General features: G+C 36.8%; 1 protein-coding gene across 19 annotated transcripts in view; it reads left to right on the plus strand.

Moving 5' to 3' along the window:
• Positions 1 to 19,384, plus strand: part of EHBP1 (EH domain binding protein 1) — a 519,124-nt gene that overhangs the window by 260,393 nt on the left and 239,347 nt on the right. For 18 of the 19 annotated variants that reach the window (XM_057308933.1, XM_057308930.1, XM_044377838.3 and 15 more), the window contains one exon: positions 3,975 to 4,028. In XM_057308933.1, coding sequence (XP_057164916.1) covers positions 3,975 to 4,028 — 54 coding nt within the window. Of the gene's footprint in view, positions 1 to 3,974; positions 4,029 to 4,219; positions 8,646 to 19,384 lie in introns of those variants that run through there. The other variant, XM_044377847.3, reaches the window with a different exon arrangement.

Below are 19,384 nucleotides of genomic sequence, written 5' to 3' on the forward strand. Positions count from 1 at the left end.
CCTGTTATTGAACCTCCCTCATCTATATACTTCCTAGTGGAATGATACAGTAAGCTTGGTAGAGAGTGCAAGACCTTTAATTCTCACAGCAACCCTAGGGTTGTGTAATTATTCCTGTTGTACTGATAAGGAAACTGAGACTAAGGAAGAAGGTCTCTTGCTAAGTCACAGTGATTTCACCCTCTTCATTCTTCTACATTGTACGACCTATCCTGTAATAAAAACTACAGCAGGATCTCTGATATTCTTGAGGAAGATTTTTAAGTAATCTCTTGAGTATTTTGATTTGGTTTGCTGTTTACATTGGGAAAGATGAAATGAATGGACATAGTTTTACAACTTAAAAAAATGATGACTGTAAGCGGCTAGAATAGAGCTGATAAATAGTTGACAGCCATGTGTTTGGGGAAAGGATGTGCACTGAGTGATTCTGAGTTGAAAGTGGCTGTTGAAATGTAGTACTTGGAGGATTAAGAGTTAAGTGTTGTTTTCAAGTACTGATGGGAATGTTGAGCATATCTTTATCATGGAACTTTTATGACTTCGAGTGTTAGCCTGTAGAAAAAACCCCAAATACCCCTTTCTCCCCAGTTGTAGTAAACATTTCTGTTCGGTTGTGCTATTGAGGCAACCTTGTGATCATTTTAAATATTAAAAAAATATTTTCAGTGGTCGCTTTTATCTTCCCAACTCCCCAGAATTCTAATAGAAAGGCAGAAAGGTAAAACAACTTATCATTCTTACGGTGTAAATTTTGGGTCTTGTTTTTGACAGCATTTAAAATATTCAAGTGGAAAACTTTTTCATGTTTTCCTTTTTCTTTTACTTCTATTAAAGTCCCACAATTCATTTAATCTTGAAATTCACAAGTAGGAAAGGATTGCTCTAAACCCTTTTGTCCGAAGTGTAGTATTCAATAGAGGTGTGCTCAAAGACAAAATGCTTTTATGAAAAGTTAGCAGTATGTTTCATTTTCCTGTGACTTAGCCAGAAATTAACTTTTCTAGCCTGCATGCTTGTTTTTGAAATTTGAATTAGATTGAGAGACTATGGACTCTGGGAAACAAACTGAGGGCTTCAGAGGGGAGGGAGGTGGGGGATTGGGATAGGCCGGTGATGGGTATTAAGGAGGGCACATATTGCATGGAGCACTGGGTGTTATACACAAACAATGAATCATGGAACACTACATCAAAAACTAAGGATGTGCTGTGTGGTCACTAACAACATAATAAAAAATTTAAAAAAAATAGCTATTTCTAGTAAATAAATTTTTTAAAAAGCTTGTTAGGGTTTTGAAAAGAAAAATGGTTCTTTAAGCCATTTTCAATTTTTCTCTTACTGCAGTGAGGAGAAAGGAGGCTCTATAGGGTAGAAAGTATGATTCAGAGAAGACTTAATTGATTCAAGCTAGAAGCAATTTTCATTACAAATGTTTTTGTCTGGTCAATAATATAAATAGTTAATTGTGTAGCTATGCCATTTAAAAATGGCCTGAAAATGAACGTTACTATTGTTCTTTTACATCTTTTGACTGACTTTGCCCTATCAGATGTGTCCCTTGGTCCTGCTGGGATTATTCCCGTAAGAGTAATACATTGTCTGTGTTTTTTAAAAAATGTTTCATCTGCTTTGAGAATTAATGTATGTCATATGTAAGACATGTTCAATGTTTGTTAAATTATAAGATATAGTCATTAATTTATTCCTTAGATATTCTTGAGAGCCTACTGTGTGCCTGATACTTTTCTAGGTCTGGGGACAAAGTAGTAAAACTGGACCAAAAACATAGCTAAAAGACCTGGAATCATAGCATAGTTTTACTACTTAATTGTTGTTCACTGTGGTATGGTACATCTTTTAGTTCTCAGGTTTCTGTTCTTTTTTTTTTTTTTTTGATTTTTATTTATTCGACAGAGAGAGACAGCCAGCGAGAGGGAACACAGGCAGGGGGAGTGGGAGAGGAAGAAGCAGACTCTTAGCGGAGGAGCCTGATGTGGGGCTCGATCCCAGAACGCCGGGATCACGCCCTGAGCCGAAGGCAGACGCTTAACGGCTGCGCCACCCAGGCGCCCCTGGTTTCTGTTCTTTTAAATGGGAATAAAAACATTACCTATTTCATAAGTTGCTGTGATGACGAAAACAGCACAGTAACTGGGGCAGAGTGTGTGCTCAGTAAATATTTATTGTATTATTATTATATTAGCTGTTCTGGAGCTATACTGCATTCCTCAACAAAATGAGGGGGAAGAGCAGGCAGGAAGGGTGGTAAGATGTCTCTTTTTTCAGCATTGTGGTACACGGTATTACTTGGTCTCTAAAGTAGCACTGCTTGTGCCCTAAATCACTTATGGAAAAGTTCCTTCAACCTTTATTTACAGTATTCTCTCTCCATAAGCCTTGCTCATGGGCAGGGCCAAGCTGAGGAAACAAATGTCAGGTAGACAGCTCTTCCTGTCTTTCTCTTCTAGCCTTTCCTACCTCCCCCTGCCTATCATCACCGAAGAAACTTCTTTTTGGCAGATTTTTATCCCATTTATGTGAATTTACTCATAGAACTAATTGCCTCAGTACAGCTCAGAATCAGCCAGCCACCATGCTTTAAAGTGAAGAATAAGTAAACAAAGAAGTAGCTAAGGAGTTTGGAATTTATCCCACAGGTTGTAGGTGTCATTAAAGAAATCTGAGTTGGTACTAACATGGTCAGAATTGTGGTTTGGGAGGATAATATGTGTATAAGATTGATTGGAGGGCAGAAAACTGAAAGAATGTAATAGTCACTTTTATCTTGAAATACCTTAGTACCAAAACTCAACTGTGGCAGTAGAAGCAAAAGATTATTAATATACTAAAGTGGACTCAATCATGAATAAGAGGCTTCCCTATGAGAAGCATGTGGGAGCCGAGTTCCACTAGAGGGATTTTCAGTGCCTCCATCCCTCTGCCTTCTCTACTACGTGTAGTTGAATTTGAATAAGTAAATGCACATGTGATGCGACCCCACAACTTTCCTTTTTATGTCTTATACTTACTGTTGCCTTTTGTCTTTACTTATTCGAATATCTGTGGAAATCCTATATAATCCCATCTAGCCCAGATGCTTTCTCTCTCATAAAGCTTTTCTATTCATTCCTGTGATGTGTTTTTTTCTAATCTGTGGTGAAACCATGTATTTCTTTCATCATATTTATTTAGATTAGTTGTGTTTGTCTTCAAAGGCAAGGACAATTATGTTTGAGTCCATATAGCCCATCTCTAGTTTCTATATAATAAGAATATATATAATTTTTAGGTATAATAATTTTTACATAATACTCTTATCTAATATAACAATAAATATATAAAATATATACATACATATATAATACATATTTGTAATGTAAATACTTGCAAAAGTGTGCCTTTTTTTTTTTCTTTTAAATTTTCATTTGGTTGGAGGATCCATTACCTTACCTCAGGTTTCTGAGGCATCTTCTGGGTTAGTGGGAGGGGAGGGGAGTGAAACAGCCACTCCACTTTGCCATTTTGTGTAGATTATGGAGTCCCTTGCGGTGCTTTGAAATTCCAGATGTTTATATAACCTCTGCAGAAGAAGACCTTTTCTCAAGTGGTACTTACTGTTAGTTTAAAAATAAGATGAGGGCTTTATATGAACATTTTATATCTTAATAAAGTACTTCTTAAATTCACTCACTAAATTAGCAGTCTCTCTGATCAGGGTTCTTTTTGTCTTGTCATTGGTGCAATGATGGACGATAATTACATGCATCAACATAAGTAAAATAGAGAATTTTTCAATGTAAAATAAGAATTTAGATGTAGAGAAATTGTGGAAGTTTCATAAAGGTAGGCTATTGTGCTTTTCCCTTTTTAAAAGTTGGTAAAAGCTAAAAGCAGAGCTGTTTATATGTTCTTGATTGGATTAATTGGTTTAAAGAAATATATTTCAACTTTATATTTTGCTTTTTTTACAGGATCCTCATGCAGAGGAATTTGAAGATAAAGAGTGGACATTTGTCATAGAAAATGTAAGCTAATGGCAAATTTCATCACCTTTCACATTGTTGACTATATACATTGTTAAAGTACACTAGCATTTTGGTGGTAGGAGAAACGTTACCTATGATAATTAGTGATTTGTAGCTTTTAGAATTTTTTAAATGAAATGATAGCCAATAGCAGTATTATTTTTAAGAAGTACTTTTGTTGCAACTATAAAGGTAAAAATACTCTACTGAATTATGTGTATACTTGTGTTCAGTTTGAGGCTTGAGGGAAAGACTATGTCTTACCCATCTTTTTATCTGTTTAGCATCTAGCATGGTGCTTCTCACATAGCTTATTTAAACATTTGTTGAACAAAATCATGAATGACCTTTGACATCTTTAAAAATAAAGTACATGCTTTAACTCTTTGGGTTGAGGGATTCTCGACTGGTGCTTTAATAATCATCTTCAGTTGGGTCACCTAGGTGGCTCAGTCAGGTAAGCATCTGCCTTTGGCTCAGGTCTTTATCCCAGGGTCCTGAGATTGAGCCCTGCACCAGGCTCTCTGCTCAGTGGGGAGCCTGCTTCTCCCTCCCCCTCAGCCCGGCACCCAAGCTCGTGCTTGCTTTCTCTCAAATAAATACATAAAATCTTAATCATCTTCAGTTAATTTAAATATTGTGGAATCCCAAGTGATTAACAGGCATATCATAGGTGTTGAGTAGATATTTTCAAATGGGGTTTAGGGAAGATAGGCAATGAGAATATAGTGAGTAGATTCAGTGAATATTAGTTTTTTACCATTGTCATCATCATGATCACCATTAAAATTCTAAAATATATTTATACCAAATTTATAACATGCTTTGCTTGTAGCATATTCTTCCTTCCAGAGTCAGTATATCACCTGACTTGGTTGTATATCTCAGTGACTTTGTTGTATATCTTAGTGATGGAAGGAATACTACACTTTTTCCAGCAGTAGCTGGGCCATTTTTAGCCCAGGGGAGCTGGGAAGTTTGGGAAGATCAGGTCCAAACATGGTAGGGGGAGTTCTGATGGCTGGATAGCAAGCCAGTGTAACTGTGTTAAATGTTCACACATGTTAACAATTCTGGACTTTCTTAGGATAGATTTGAACATTATGAGTGGAGTAGTCATTGAAGTTTTAAAAACAAATGAACTTAGACTTCTTGAAATTGATTACAGCTTGAGAAAAGCTAGCTTTCATTCTCATATAAGGGCTTCTCCACAATGGATGGTCTTTCAATTTTTAATACTCATGACTCAGTGATACATTTGAAGTCTCTTTGTTAACTTGATGTGTTAAAGAGTTAGCCAATTAAATTTGGGTTGTAGTTGATGGTAAAAACTACCTTTAAATTTGTCTAGAAAGGTATTCTTATTACACAACGAAGATGGACACATACCAGTTCCAAGTCTCTGAAGAGTGGTATTATAAACTAACTCACCGAAAGGTGCATATAAGCCTCTTCTTTATAGCGCATAAACAGAATGCATTAAACGAATACTGTGAGGTGTGAGAAAGTTTAAAAATAATCTTGGGACGCTGTATAAACCTTTTCCTAGGTTACAGCTCCCCTCAGTGGTAAATGATGAAATTGATTCTTGTCTGGAGAAACAGTTCTTTCCCTGTAGCAATAATATGGTACAATGTTGTATTCTGCTCTACATTTTAAAAGTGTAATGGGCAGCCCCATTACAATTTCGAAGGACTAAAATCTGGGCTTTGTTTCTGAATGGAATATTAATGGACCTTTCTTTTCCTTGCACTTTGTGTTATAACCCCACAGCCAATAAAAAAAAAGTTTAGTTTTTGTTTAATATATACCAATAAAACAGAGAATTCTCCAGAATAGATTACTATAACAGATTTATTGGGCACTTATTGTATACTGGATACTGTGTAGAATGCTTTATACACATTATCTCATTTACTCATTACAATAACACTGTCTGATATTAATAACCTTATTCTAATGAATAAAGAAAGTGAGATTTAGAGAGGCTAAGTAACTTGCTCAAGTTATATTGCTATGAAATTAGGATTTTATCTAGTCTTGTCATTCTCCGTGGCCTGTGCCCTTTACTCCTATGCAGTAACTACCTCCCTTAGTGATAAAGGTGGAAAGAAATAATTTGAAATTGTAGGGTCATACAGAAGTTTTAATCAGGTTTCCGTAGTGATAGACCTATGAGGTACATATGTATTAGTAGTAAAGGTAGTCTTTAATTATTGTACGTATTCAGTCTGAAAGTTATTGACTGCTTCTAACATTACTAAATGGAATTCCAGGATTTATCAGTCCCCAGAATTCTGAATATCTTTTCTCAAAACAGCTTTCTTGCTACTTTATATAAATTGAGGTATGCTGTCTTCATTTTATTGGTTCTTTTGTTTCTAGTCATAGAAAAGATTTTCCAGTTGTTTCTGAGTTTTCTTCTTTGGATCAGAAAGCTACTTCTAACATAGGTTGAAACTTTAGAGGTGATTTTACTACTGCTAGCTTTGTGACCTTGGACAAGTTATTTAATCTTTTATAGCCTCAGTGTACTTAAGTATAAAATGATGGTATTAATGTCTACTCTGTAGGTTATTGAAAATTAGAAATAATGTATAAAAACATCTAGTTCAGTAAGGGGTAGCTATTTTTATATAATGTTCTTTGTAGAGGACATGGAAAAATGTAAAGGAAAGGAAGCTAGATTTCCAAACTTACTGTTGTAGGATTTTAGTTTTTTCACTCCTTTATACCATTTATGCCTCTCAGCAGTTCTAGACTTTATTTATCTCAAGAAATGACAAGGCAACTTATAAATATCTCATTTGGGTTAAACTTAAACGTATTTTTATCTTTTGAAAGTTTCTAGCTTTTAATTTAAGACATCTTCCCCTTATAAATTTAATCCAAGATTAAGGACCAGTTTGTTTTCTGAAATTAATCTGGTGCTGGTAATTCATTAATATCTACCCCTGGAGCAGACGGTCTATGTTTGTGTTTATCTTTCCACAATATGAATATATGAATATACTTCAAAAACAAATATAAATGAGTTTTAAATTATCCTTTATTTTGGATTATTTACAGTCCATTTCCATATTATTAGTACAGACCATCAAGAGCAAATATCACAAAGCAACATGTTTCTTTTTTTATTTACCATAATATAATGATGTTTGTTCACCCAGGCAGTTGACATTGTGGGTTTTATTTTAATGTGAAGCCATAATAGTTATATTTAGGAAACAATTTTATTTTCTTTCCTGGTGCTTTGTTATCCAATGAAAATCAGAACCAGCATATTTGTAAATTATACCTATAAGTCTTAGTTTTGAAAATTAAAAATTTTTATTCTTTAGATTATTTTGGTTTTTAAGTGAGTCCAAAAATATGTATTGATGAAAAACACCAACCCAGGTTGAATTCATTCATTCATTCATTCATTTTGCAAACATTTAATGTGAATTTTCTATATGCCTAGAATTTTGTTAATATTGACGCTACAAAGTCAATTAAGACATGCAGAATTTCACTGATTCTGAGATGCATATTTTCCCCCCACATTTTAACTTATCTGAAATTGGATCATCTTAAATTTTTGGTGTCCCACAATTATAATTGGTAGTGTTTTTTTCTTTCTTAGTGCTATATAAAATGATAGTGCATCCTTTAAAAACCAATAGAGACTTATATTTGATGGTGTGAAGTATCCTGTCTTCCTGAAATTTATAAACTATTAGGGGTGTTGTATAATTTTAAAAAATGCAAGAAAAAAAGATACCTTTAGGAGGTGTGAAGGAGGGCAGCACCAGGGGAGAGTTCCTGGAGGAAGTGGCTACAGAGCTTAGTTAAAAAAAAAAAAAAAAAAAGAGGGGTGCCTGGGTGGCTCAGTTGGTTAGGTGTCTGCCTCTTGATTTTGTTTTAGGTCGTGATCTCAGGGTTGTGGAATCGAGCCCCATGTCAGGCTCCATGCACAGCATGGAGCCTGCTTAAGATTCTCTCTGTTCCATTCTCTCTTCCACTCCGCCCCAAAAAGAATTTAAAAAAAAAAAGGATTTATGTAAAAAGGCATTCCAAGCAGAGAAAAGAAGGATCAGGTAAAGGCAAGAGAGACAGTGGTGAGTTTGGAGTAGTATCTGTTCTTGATCAGATAATTGAGAGGAAGAGCAAAAAAACCCCCCAAAACCAAACCAACTGAAACAAAGCATGAACTACCCACCAAAGATCAACAGACCTCTATTTTTTTAAACCACTAATCCAGTGAATTTAATATTAGGCATGCGATTACTTGAGGTGCTTTGTCCTACTTAGAGGAGATGAAGAGGGTATCTTAATGTGTTTTCTTGGTGCTACCTGTCCAGTCTTTCCCACTTTCTACCTGTGACCAATGAGATGGGCAGTTTGGCCATCATAGTGTCTTTTTTTATTGCCATTTATGTTATATTACCTCCAGAAGCCATTTAAATGGATTGGGATATTAATTATGTTAATTCCAAGGCAGTACTATAAATCCTCCTCTGTTTTGTTTCTTTTATTGGATTATATTGAACAAGATTGTTTGCGCAACCAAACTCACCTGACAAGAATACCATTATACCAAGAACAGAGATGATATAATAGCTCAAACAATACAAGGTAAACAGTATAAAATCACAAAGTTTCTGACCTTATTAAATTTAAGTTTGAATCCTCCTTCGAAATCAAGTCAGTCTCTTGATCTTGCAAAGTTGTAGTCTGATAAATTACCTCTGCTTTTTCTTTCAAAGGAAAAAATATGTATTAATGCTTCTTTCCTCTAAATATTTTTCTTTTGTGTCATCTCAGCCAAGGGATCTCATTCCAATGTCTGGGTAACGACTGGCTATTTTTATAGGAACTGTAGCTTGCAGCTTCTTCCATTTAAACTGGTATAGCTTCTTCAGTAACTCCAAACTGGGATTATCTTTTCAGCTCCAAGGAACTCATGAATACTAAAGTTCCAAAGGGTGAATAGTACATAGAAGAATACTACAACCCACATACCACAAAAACAAGAATCCTTTCCTACCCCATGTAACCCATACGACAATTTATAATTTAAGTATCAATCAGAGATGGCCTAGCTTTTTTAGGGTAGGACATTTGCCATAGTATAGTCCTACTTATTACCCACAGAAATGTGACCCAACTAATTTTCTTGAACCTGATTAGTTCCTGTTGACCTTACTTCTATGTGGAAGTGACACCGAGAGGGTGGAAAGGAGGTTCAAACTTCCACTAGGAACAACTCCACTTTTTGTTCCTCTGTTAACCAATAACTAGAGAGTGGTTTAGTCAGTAATGCCTATATATGTTTATTTGTTAGTATTGTATACTGTATTATATACTATATATACCCAACTTTTAAAAATCTCAACTTACATTTTTAAAATTATTTAAATGTACACAAAAGTAGCAGGAATAATATGATGAATCTCTATGTACCTACTTCTCAGCCTCAGGAATCGTATTTTGCCAAACTTACTTCATCAGTCCTTCCACTTTTCTTTTTTTTACCAGATATTTTAAAGAAAATCTCAGATATTGTATCATTTCTGATGTAAATAATGAAGGCCACTTTTGAATACCATTGGTTTAGAAACTTGCTAAAAGATACTGGTGTGTCAGAAAAGATGATCTACCTACAAATGAAAAAAAAATTTTTTTTTTGGTAAACTTCCTTTTAGATGATTTTTCTTATCTGGTAGGCCTATGGTTCAAAAATTGTTTTGTCCTTGGGGCGCCTGCGTGGCTCAGTCGTGGCTCAGTCGTTAAGCGTCTGCGTTTGGCTCAGGGCATGATCCCAGGGTCCTGGGATCGAGCCCCACATCAGGCTTCCTCTCTCGCTGGCTGTCTCTCTCTCTGTCAAATAAATAAATAAAATCTTTAAAAAAAAATTGTTTTGTCCTTGAAAAGTGGTATTATTTGTATTTGTTTCCACATAAAAAATATATAACAATATTAGAAGCAACAGACCTTCCCCTCCAAACCCCTCAGATTTGAACTCTTGCATTTGGAATAGGAAACTCACAGTTCAGACAGGCTTTACCTGGTCTTCTAATTAACCTGTCAACTTGCTGTTGTATATGATTATGTGAATAGTGCCTGGCTGGCTCTGTAAATTAGATAGGGTATTCTAGATATGGCTAGTAGTTAAATGAAGTTTTGTCAGCTAGTTCACTCTCAGTTTGGTCAAATTTCAGAGAAAGTCCATATATATACACACATTTTTTTCCTGCTTTGCTTTTTTTTCTTTTAAGGCTACATATTTAATGTGTTCTAGTTCAGACATCTTTCCGATTATGCTTCTGGAGAAAAATTCCACATCCTTTATTCTCAAGTGACCCTTTGGCTTTAAAGATAATAGTGGAGAATGTTTGTTTCACTTAAAAGAGAAGTATGCCCAAGAATAATTATATGTGCGTAGAGCCTGTCAGAATCCTCAAAAATCCTAAGATTCTTTTTTTTTTTTTTTAAGATTTTATTTATTTATTTGACAGAGAGAGAGACAGGCAGCGTGAGAGGGAACACAAGCAGGGGGAGTGGGAGAGGAAGAAGCAGGCTCCCAGCAGAGGAGCCTGATGTGGGGCTCGATCCCAGAACGCCAGGACCATGCCCTGAGCCGAAGGCAGACGCTTAACGACTGAGCCACCCAGGCGCCCCAAAATCCTAAGATTCTTGTGTATCTCTATTGGTTTAAATACTTACTTAGTTTTCCATTTTCATCTTGCTTAATGTCTGTAATTTTTTGTCAATTATCTGTCAATTTTATTAGGGCATATTAATTAGAAGAAAGCAAGTTTTTTTATCTTCAGATTCTACATCCTAAAATTCTTGACACAAGAAGGGACCACACATGGATTAAAATCTAAAGTCAACTATACTGTATTTATCTATGTGTAATGCAAGACGTCCTAAGTTAAAATTGTAAATAAACTACTGCATGTTAAAAAATTTATTTCATATTGTAGTTTACTTTGTGAAATGTCTTAGCTAACAAACTTAAGGAAGAGTTTCATTTTATAGCAATGAAGCACTGTTTTTATACTAGTACAACAATATGCTGTTGGGTAGTCTTTTTGGTTGGATTTTCTGATTTTTATTTATTATGTGGAGATTCATCTTTACTGATGTTAATCATGCCTTACAGATCAAGCAAGCAGAGCAATAAAATAAAATTTTATTAAAGTCTTAATACTTACAGTTGCTTATTTATTTACCAACTTGATTAAATGGATACTGTGTGGCAGATATTTGCTAGTTATTGAGAATGTAATAGTGAAAAAGAAATGGCCCCTATGACTCTAGATATCCTACAGTCTAGGTGGAGATGAACAGGCAACCACTAAGATAGGAGTAAGTGTAGGGCATTACATGTGCACATACAGAGCTTATCTAACCCCAGTCTTGGTGGGTTAGAGGGAGCTCTTCAATGAAAGTGATTTGTTAGTTGGAACCTAAAAGATAAAGTTTTTACAAATCTTTATCTGTAACCTCAAAATCCAAAATCTCTACTATCTAAAGACTTCTAAAAATGTGTATTTAAAAAAAAAATTTGGTTCGAATTCATTTGGTGACAAAAGCTGTCCTCACCTGAGGTGAAGCTATTTGTAATATTTATGACACTTACTGTGCACGGTTATTCATTTTGCTGTAGAAATATATAATTGACTGTGAGTGTTGCTTCAGACCTCCTTGGGAGTGTTGCTGTAATTTAGGCACTGTAATACAGGCATAGGCACTGTATTGCCTAAAATCCAAATAAGAGATTTCGGATAAAAGATTAAGTACTTCTGATAGCTGCAGGGAATTTAGAGAGTGTTTCAGGTGGTTGGATTAGCATGAGCAGAGGCAAGAGAGATTGTGGCTCCTTTGTGAAACAGCATATTGTTCAGTAGATTACTTTCTAGAATATTTAATTTTAAAAACATTGGTTAGGAGCTGATGGCTAGGTCAGTTGGTAGAACCTGAGAATCTTGATCTTGGGGTAGTGAGTTCAAGCTCCACATTAGGCGTAGAGATTACTTTAAAAAGTATTCGTTGATTTTTCTAGGGTTATAGTTATTTATAACCATTTAGTTAAGTTTTATGGTAATGAGGGAGTTAAAGAATTGACTATATAGTTGCTGTGAACCTACAGATTTACATGGTTCACATGGTGGGTAATAGTGGTAAAGGAAAGAAGTGTTGATGTTGTTAGTTTTTTTTTTTTTTAAAGATTTTATTTATTTATTCGACAGAGATAGAGACAGCCAGCGAGAGAGGGAACACAAGCAGGGGAGTGGGAGAGGAAGAAGCAGGCTCATAGCGGAAGAGCCTGATATGGGGCTCGATCCCATAACGCCGGGATCACGCCCTGAGCCGAAGGCAGGCGCTTAACCGCTGTGCCACCCAGGCGCCCCGATGTTGTTAGTTTTAAATTAGCATTCACTGCTCTGAAATCATCCTTGTCATTTTTTTAACAATGCAGATAGTTGGGCCCCAACTTGGACCTACCGAATTGGAATTCTGATGCAAAAGGGGAGATTGCTTTGAGCATATTAGGGTCACCAAATTATTTTTTTTTTCCAAATTAAGGATTTGGAAAATGGGGGTAGGTGAGTGTATAAAACAGTACTTTATACACTATGAAATGTATTTCATTATGAAAATAATTTTATGCCCTCATACTTAACATCAGTTAAAAAGACGATACCTTACTGGAATTTATTACAGTTTTACTTTCTGAAATTACTTAGTCATGTAAATGTGGTGTATTAACTTCAAGATCTTGCTTCACCTGAGGGGTGCCTCAGTGGCTCAGTCAGTTAAGCATCTGCCTTCAGCTCAGGTCATGATCCCAGGGTCCTGGGATGGAGCCCGGAGTGGGGCTCCCTGCTCAGCGAGGAGTCTGCTTCTTCCACTCCCTCTGCCCTTTCATGTGGTCTCATGTTCTCTCTCTCAAATAAGTGAATAAAATCTTCAGTCTATTTTCAAATAAATACTTCTTTTGATCCTTGAGAAATCTCTCTAAAGTAGACATTATTATAATTTCTTTGAGTCCATGAGGTGAAGTGACTAGCTCAAGAACACATAGAAAACAACTTAACTTGGTCTCAAGCTTAAGTCTTTAGACTCTGAAGCCCCATGCGTTTTACCCTGCGTTTATTCACTCTTAAATCATCAAACATTTATTGTCCTAGGCACAGGGTATAGAGTCTGGCTGCACTAATTAATTACTATGGGGGATACATAGGAACATCTCTACTCAGATACTAAAATCTGGCTTGAGAGGTAAACACACGAAACAAGAAAAAATGAGATGTACTATGTTAAATGCGTAATGATGGCTGAAAAGTACAACAGAGGTTAGAGTTAGATGAGTTAATAGGGACTGAAATTATCGAGAACGTTTTAAGAGCTGCTTGTCAAACATGGCTGTGTTTATCCTAAGAGGTAGTGGCAATTTCTGTCTTTCTGCATTGTAAATTCTCTTCTCTAACATGCACTTCAAGGTATTTTTATAATGAAATCTCCAAAGAATTATTTCAGAAAAAGGCAAGAGTCATATAAATTTTAAAGATGAAATGTAAGTTCAAAGAAATGTTATGTTTTGATTGCGCTGCTTCTAGTCCTGGGATCCCTAGTCTCGGGTCCTCAGGGGATATGCATCCTACTTCTTTACTCATAAGGGTAATTGAAAGGAGAAGTGGAGAAGCATTGGATAGTGGGAAAAGGAAGGCTTTGGGTACAGTTAGGCCTGGACTTGAATCATACTTGCTAGCTGTAAATTTGGACTTTATACATATTTATCCTTTCAGAACCTGTTATCTCATCTATGAAACAGATATTTTAGAAAATGGTAGCTTGGACTAGAGATTTTAAAAGCATAAAAAGCATGTAGCACAGTGCTTGAAAAAATAGTAAGGATTCAATACATGCTAACAATAAGTGGCAGAGAGAGTTTACAAAGGAGAGGAAAATAATAAACTTGGAAGGGAAATTTGAGGGAATACGGAAATTACTTCGTTAAGTGATTAGGTGTACAAAGGATCAGGACATGGAAACTCTTGAATACTAGATTGGAATTGAATATGCTTGACCGAAGACCGTTTCTAAGCACAATGTTTCAGAAAGGATGCATATTAAAGTATGGGGTCACTTACCCAACCATTTAGATCTGTGAAATCGTCCTTCCCTCTTTAAGCGGGCAGTAGCCTGCACTGGTAACAGATACCACAGCCAGCTTGCTATCACAAGCAAGCAAGGGCTCAACCTTGAATTTTGGAATCCTTAGAGCTATCTCTTGCATCGATGAACTTCAGAGGATTGAGATCTTTTTAATATCTTTCATAGGTAAAAGTTTGTAAATGAAGGTGCCCCTTCTTTTAAAATCAGATTTTGAATGAAATCTTTACCCAAAACATTTTAAGGGACATTGGGTATTTTTTACAATTTTTGAAGAACAGGTGACTGACATGTTACAAGCACGAAAACCCCTTCTCATGTGGATAACCCATTCTGTTACTTTGTAACTTCAGGAAGTAGTCACCCTCTTATCTTACTTTTTAAAAATCTTCTATGCTTTTTGCAGACAACAAAGCGAAGGCACTAGCATATACCCAAGTAACATTTTGAGTTGTATTTAAAAGTTTAAATTTGTTAGAGGTTTAAGTTAATGTATATACATTTCATCAAACGACTTTAAAAATGAAAGGAAGTAGAGCAGTAGCATATTTGCATTGTAATAGGCATTTCTATTTAAAGTTGATAATAGAACAGAAAGCATCTTAGTAGATAATTATTGTTGCTCCCAACAACTGTATGTCCTTGGAGAGGATCACAACGTGACTAAAAGGAGAGTTCTGGGAGTTAAGGAAGATACTAAAGCCTTGTGTATTTTAGTTTCTATAAGCTAAAAAATAGTCTAAACTTTAACTTTATGCTGAATGAATTCAATGGCGTATAATTTGTGTAGTTATTACCAAGTCATAGTAGTAAACTGCAGTCCGTCTTCTAAATCGCTAGAGCTATATAGTTTCTTCTTCTTGCTTCATCCTTCAGATGTCTTCCCTATAGATGAATGAAAAGGACAGCCACAGTTTCTTTCAGTTCTATTTTTCTGCCAGTTGGAAGGAGGAAGCTGACAAACAAGACAGCTATCAAAGCAAACCTCTAATACTACATTGGAGATATTTGAAACCAGCAATGTATTTGAGCAATTTTTTACATGTTTATTCATAGAAATTTAGCAGTTAAAAGACACTAGTGCATAGAAGACATTATGAATCTGCATGAGGCCTTTTCTCCCCCTGATGACAAACATTAGAAGAGATTTGGTAATTGCTTTACTCTAGACTTTTAACAGAAAAGTATTTAATATTTTTTTAGTTTACTACTTTCACTTGTCTCTCTCTGTGTTCTCTCAGGAATATGTAAATAAAACTTTCTTAGTCTTATAATGGAATGGATTTTTGGCATTCTAGTTTTCTGCCACACCAACTACCTTGAAAGACCGGTTAATATGTTGGAGATTTCCTACATAATTCTTTGCTCAAAGACAACCATGAAGTGAATTATAAAAACAAACACAAACTCTTAAAAAATTTTAAGTTAAATTGAGGTGCCTGTCTAACTCAGTTTGGTAGAGCATGGGACTCTTGATCTAGGGGTTGTGGATTTGAGCCCCACGTTGGGTGTACAGATTACTTAAAAAAAAAAGAATCTTAAAAAAAGTTAAGTTTAATTATTTCTTTGTATAGAATTGGAACCTTGCCTTGTGTAATTAGATATAGTTGCATTTGTACTTGATAGAAAAGCAAATGGAATTGCTAACATTATAAGAGGTGTGTAAGTGTTTAGAAAAACAAAATTATATGTGCACCTCCGATCCATATGAACCTTAGAGTACAAAACTGTCTTGGTACTTTAATACCTTTAAGCTCTCCAGAAAATAAGGAAGAGTTTCACAACTCTCTGTGGATGATATATTATCCTACCAATTTTTTTTCTATTTTAATGCCAGACTTCTTTTTAAAATTTTATTTTTTGATTCTTTTTTGTATGACATACTCCTTAATTTTTCTATATCATTAAACTAATGAGGCATTTTTGCCTTGCATGTCTTTGTGCTCTAACATAAATTGGGTATAATAGTTGATTTTTATTAGATTGTGACTACTAGACACTGATGAAGTACAGTGTCTTGTAATAACAATCTTTAAAAAATTTTTTTTTAATTTTTAAGTTTTTTATTATTTTTTCAATTTTTATTTTTACTTAGTTTTTTAAAAAATTTATTTATTTGATGGAGAGAGAGTGAGAGAGCACAAGCAGGGAGAGCAACTGGCTCCCCACTGAGCAGGGAGTGGGATCAGGGCTCCATCCCAGGACCCTGATCTCATGACCTGAGCTGAAGGCAGACGCTTAACCGACTAAGCCACCCAGGTGCCCGTTAATTTTTTTTTTTGTTTTAAGATTTTATTTATTTATTTGTCAGAGAGAAAGAGAACACAAGCGGCAGGGAGCGGCAGGCTAGGGAGAAGCAGGCTCCTTGTCCAGCAAAGAGCCTGATATGGGACTCCATCCCAGGACCCTGGGATCATGACCTGAGCTGAGGGCAGGTGCTTAACCAACTGAGCCACCCAGGCATCCCTTGTAATAATAGTATTATGCTCAATGACATGATAAAACAGTGTTCTGATAAATATGGTACTTTAGTTTAAAATAATTCAATGCTTGAAGAATATTTTTTGCCTTAAGATAGATTTGTTTTTAGATTTCTCAGTGCGGCGGCGGCGGCGGCGGCGGCTCGGGGGACCGGGGCCTTTTGTTTGGAGCGGCTGCGGGGGGGCCCCGGAGCGGCGAGGTCGCCGGCCTTCCCCAGCTCGCTCGGTCCCGGCACACCCTCGCGGGGGTGGGGAGGCCGCCCCCAGGGCCGGGCCTCGCATCAGGCGCCACCGCCCCGCCGTAGGCCCGCCCCACCTGGCCTGAGGGGAGGAACTGGCTGGGCCTTCCCCCGCGGCCCAGGCGCCTCTGGAGTCGCCGCCACTACCGTGTGTGCTCCGGACCCTAAGCTACCCCTGGTTCCTTCCTCAGACGCCATGAAGATCAAGGATGCCAAGAAACCCTATAAATAAATAAATAAAATCTTTAAAGAAGAAGCCCACATCCCCCTATAAAACAAGGGGCACGGCCTGGGACCCAGTCAATAATTTGGGCTCTGGACAACCCCGCAACCTCTCCTCATCAGAATGACAAGAAGGAGAAGCCCCCCCACCCCAGCAAAGAAAAGACAGTGAGTCTGTGGCCTCTGCCACAGAAATAATGGATATGGATGTAACCAAATTATCAGAAATGGAATTCAGAGTAACGATGGTCAAAATGATGAGTAGATTTGAAAAAAGTATTAACGAAAAGGTTACTGAGAATATAGAATCCCTAAGGACAGAAATGAGAGCGAATCTGACAGAAATTAAAAATTCTATGAGCCAAATGCAGGCAAAACTAGAGACTCTGACGGCCAGGGTCACAGAAGCAGAGGAACGGGTTAGTGAATTGGAGGATGGGTTAATAGAGGAAAAAACCAAAATAGAAGCTGCTATTAAAAAAAATCCAAGCCCACGAATGTAGGTTACGGGAGATTACTGACTCAATGAAACGATCCAATGTTAGAATCATCGGCATCCCCGAGGGGGTGGAGAAAAACAGAGGTCTAGAAGAGATATTTGAACAAATTGTAGCTGAAAACTTCCCTAATCTAGCGAGGGAAACAAACATTCGTGTCCAAGAGGCAGAGAGGACCCCTCCCAAGCTCAACCACGACAAACCTACGCCACGTCACGTCATAGTGCAATTCGCAAATATTAGATCCAAGGATACAGTATTGAAAGCGGCCAGGGCAAAGAAATTTCTCACGTACCAAGGCAAAGGCATCAGAATTACGTCAGACCTGTCTACACAGACCTGGAATGAGAGAAAGGGTTGGGGGAACATATTTAAAGCTCTTCCAGAGAAAAACATGCAGCCAAGGATCCTTTATCCAGCAAGGCTGTCATTCAGAATTGATGGAGAAATAAAGACATTTCAGAATCGCCAGTCACTAACCAATTTTGTAACCACGAAACCAGCCCTACAGGAGATATTACGGGGGGTTCTATAAAAGTAAAAAGGCCCCAAGAGTGATACAGAACAGAAAGTCACAGCCAATACAAAGACTTTACTGGCAACATGGCATTATTAAAATCATATCTCTCAGTAATCAGTCTTAATGTAAATGGTTTGAACCATCCCATAAACGCCACAGGGTTGCAGATTGGATAAAAAGAAATGACCCATCCATTTGCTGTCTACAGGAGACTCATTTCGAACCCAAAGATGCATTCAGACTGAGAGTAAGGGGATGGAGTACCATCTTTCACGCAAATGGACCTCAAAAGAAAGCTGGGGTAGCAATTCTCATATCAGATAAATTGGATTTTAAACTACAGACTATAGTTAGAGACGCAGAAGGGCACTATATTGTTCTTAAAGGAAGTATTCAACAAGTGGATATGACAATTATAAATATATATGCCCCCAACAGGGGAGCAGCAAGATGCACAAGCCAACTCTTAACCAGAATAAAGAGACATATAAATAAAAATACATTAATAGTAGGGGACCTCAACACTCCACTATCAGAAATAGACAGAACACCCTGACAAAAACTAAGCAAAGAATCAAAGGCTTTGAATGCCATACTCGACGAGTTGGACCTCATAGATATATATAGAACACTACACCCCAGAACCAAAGAATACTCATTCTATTCTAATGCCCATGGAACATTCTCAAGAATAGACCATGTTCTGGGACACAAAACAGGTCTCAACCGATACCAAAAGATTGAAATTATCCCCTGCATATTCTCAGACCACAACGCTCTGAAATTGGAACACAACCACAAGGAAAAATTTGGAAGAAACTCAAACACTTGGAGACTAAGAACCACCTACTCAGGAATGACTCGATAAACCAGGAAATCAAAAATCAAATTAAACAATTTATGGAGACCAATGAGAATGAAAATACAACAGTCCAAAACCTATGGGATACTGCAAAGGCAGTCCTAAGGGGGAAATACATAGCCATCCAAGCCTCACTCAAAAGAATAGAAAAATCTAAAATGCAGTTTTTATATTCTCACCTCAAGAAGCTGGAACAGCAACAGAGGGACAGGCCTAATCCACGCACGAGGAAGCAGTTGGCCAAAATTAGAGCTGAAATCAATCAAGCAGAAACCAGAAGTACAGTACAGCAGATCAACAGGACTAGAAGCTGGTTATATGAGAGAATCAATAAAATTGACAGACCACTGGCAAGACTTATCCAAAAGA

The sequence above is a fragment of the Ursus arctos genome, unplaced genomic scaffold (assembly GCF_023065955.2).
Source record: "Ursus arctos isolate Adak ecotype North America unplaced genomic scaffold, UrsArc2.0 scaffold_8, whole genome shotgun sequence".
Taxonomy (NCBI): Eukaryota; Metazoa; Chordata; class Mammalia; order Carnivora; family Ursidae; genus Ursus; species Ursus arctos.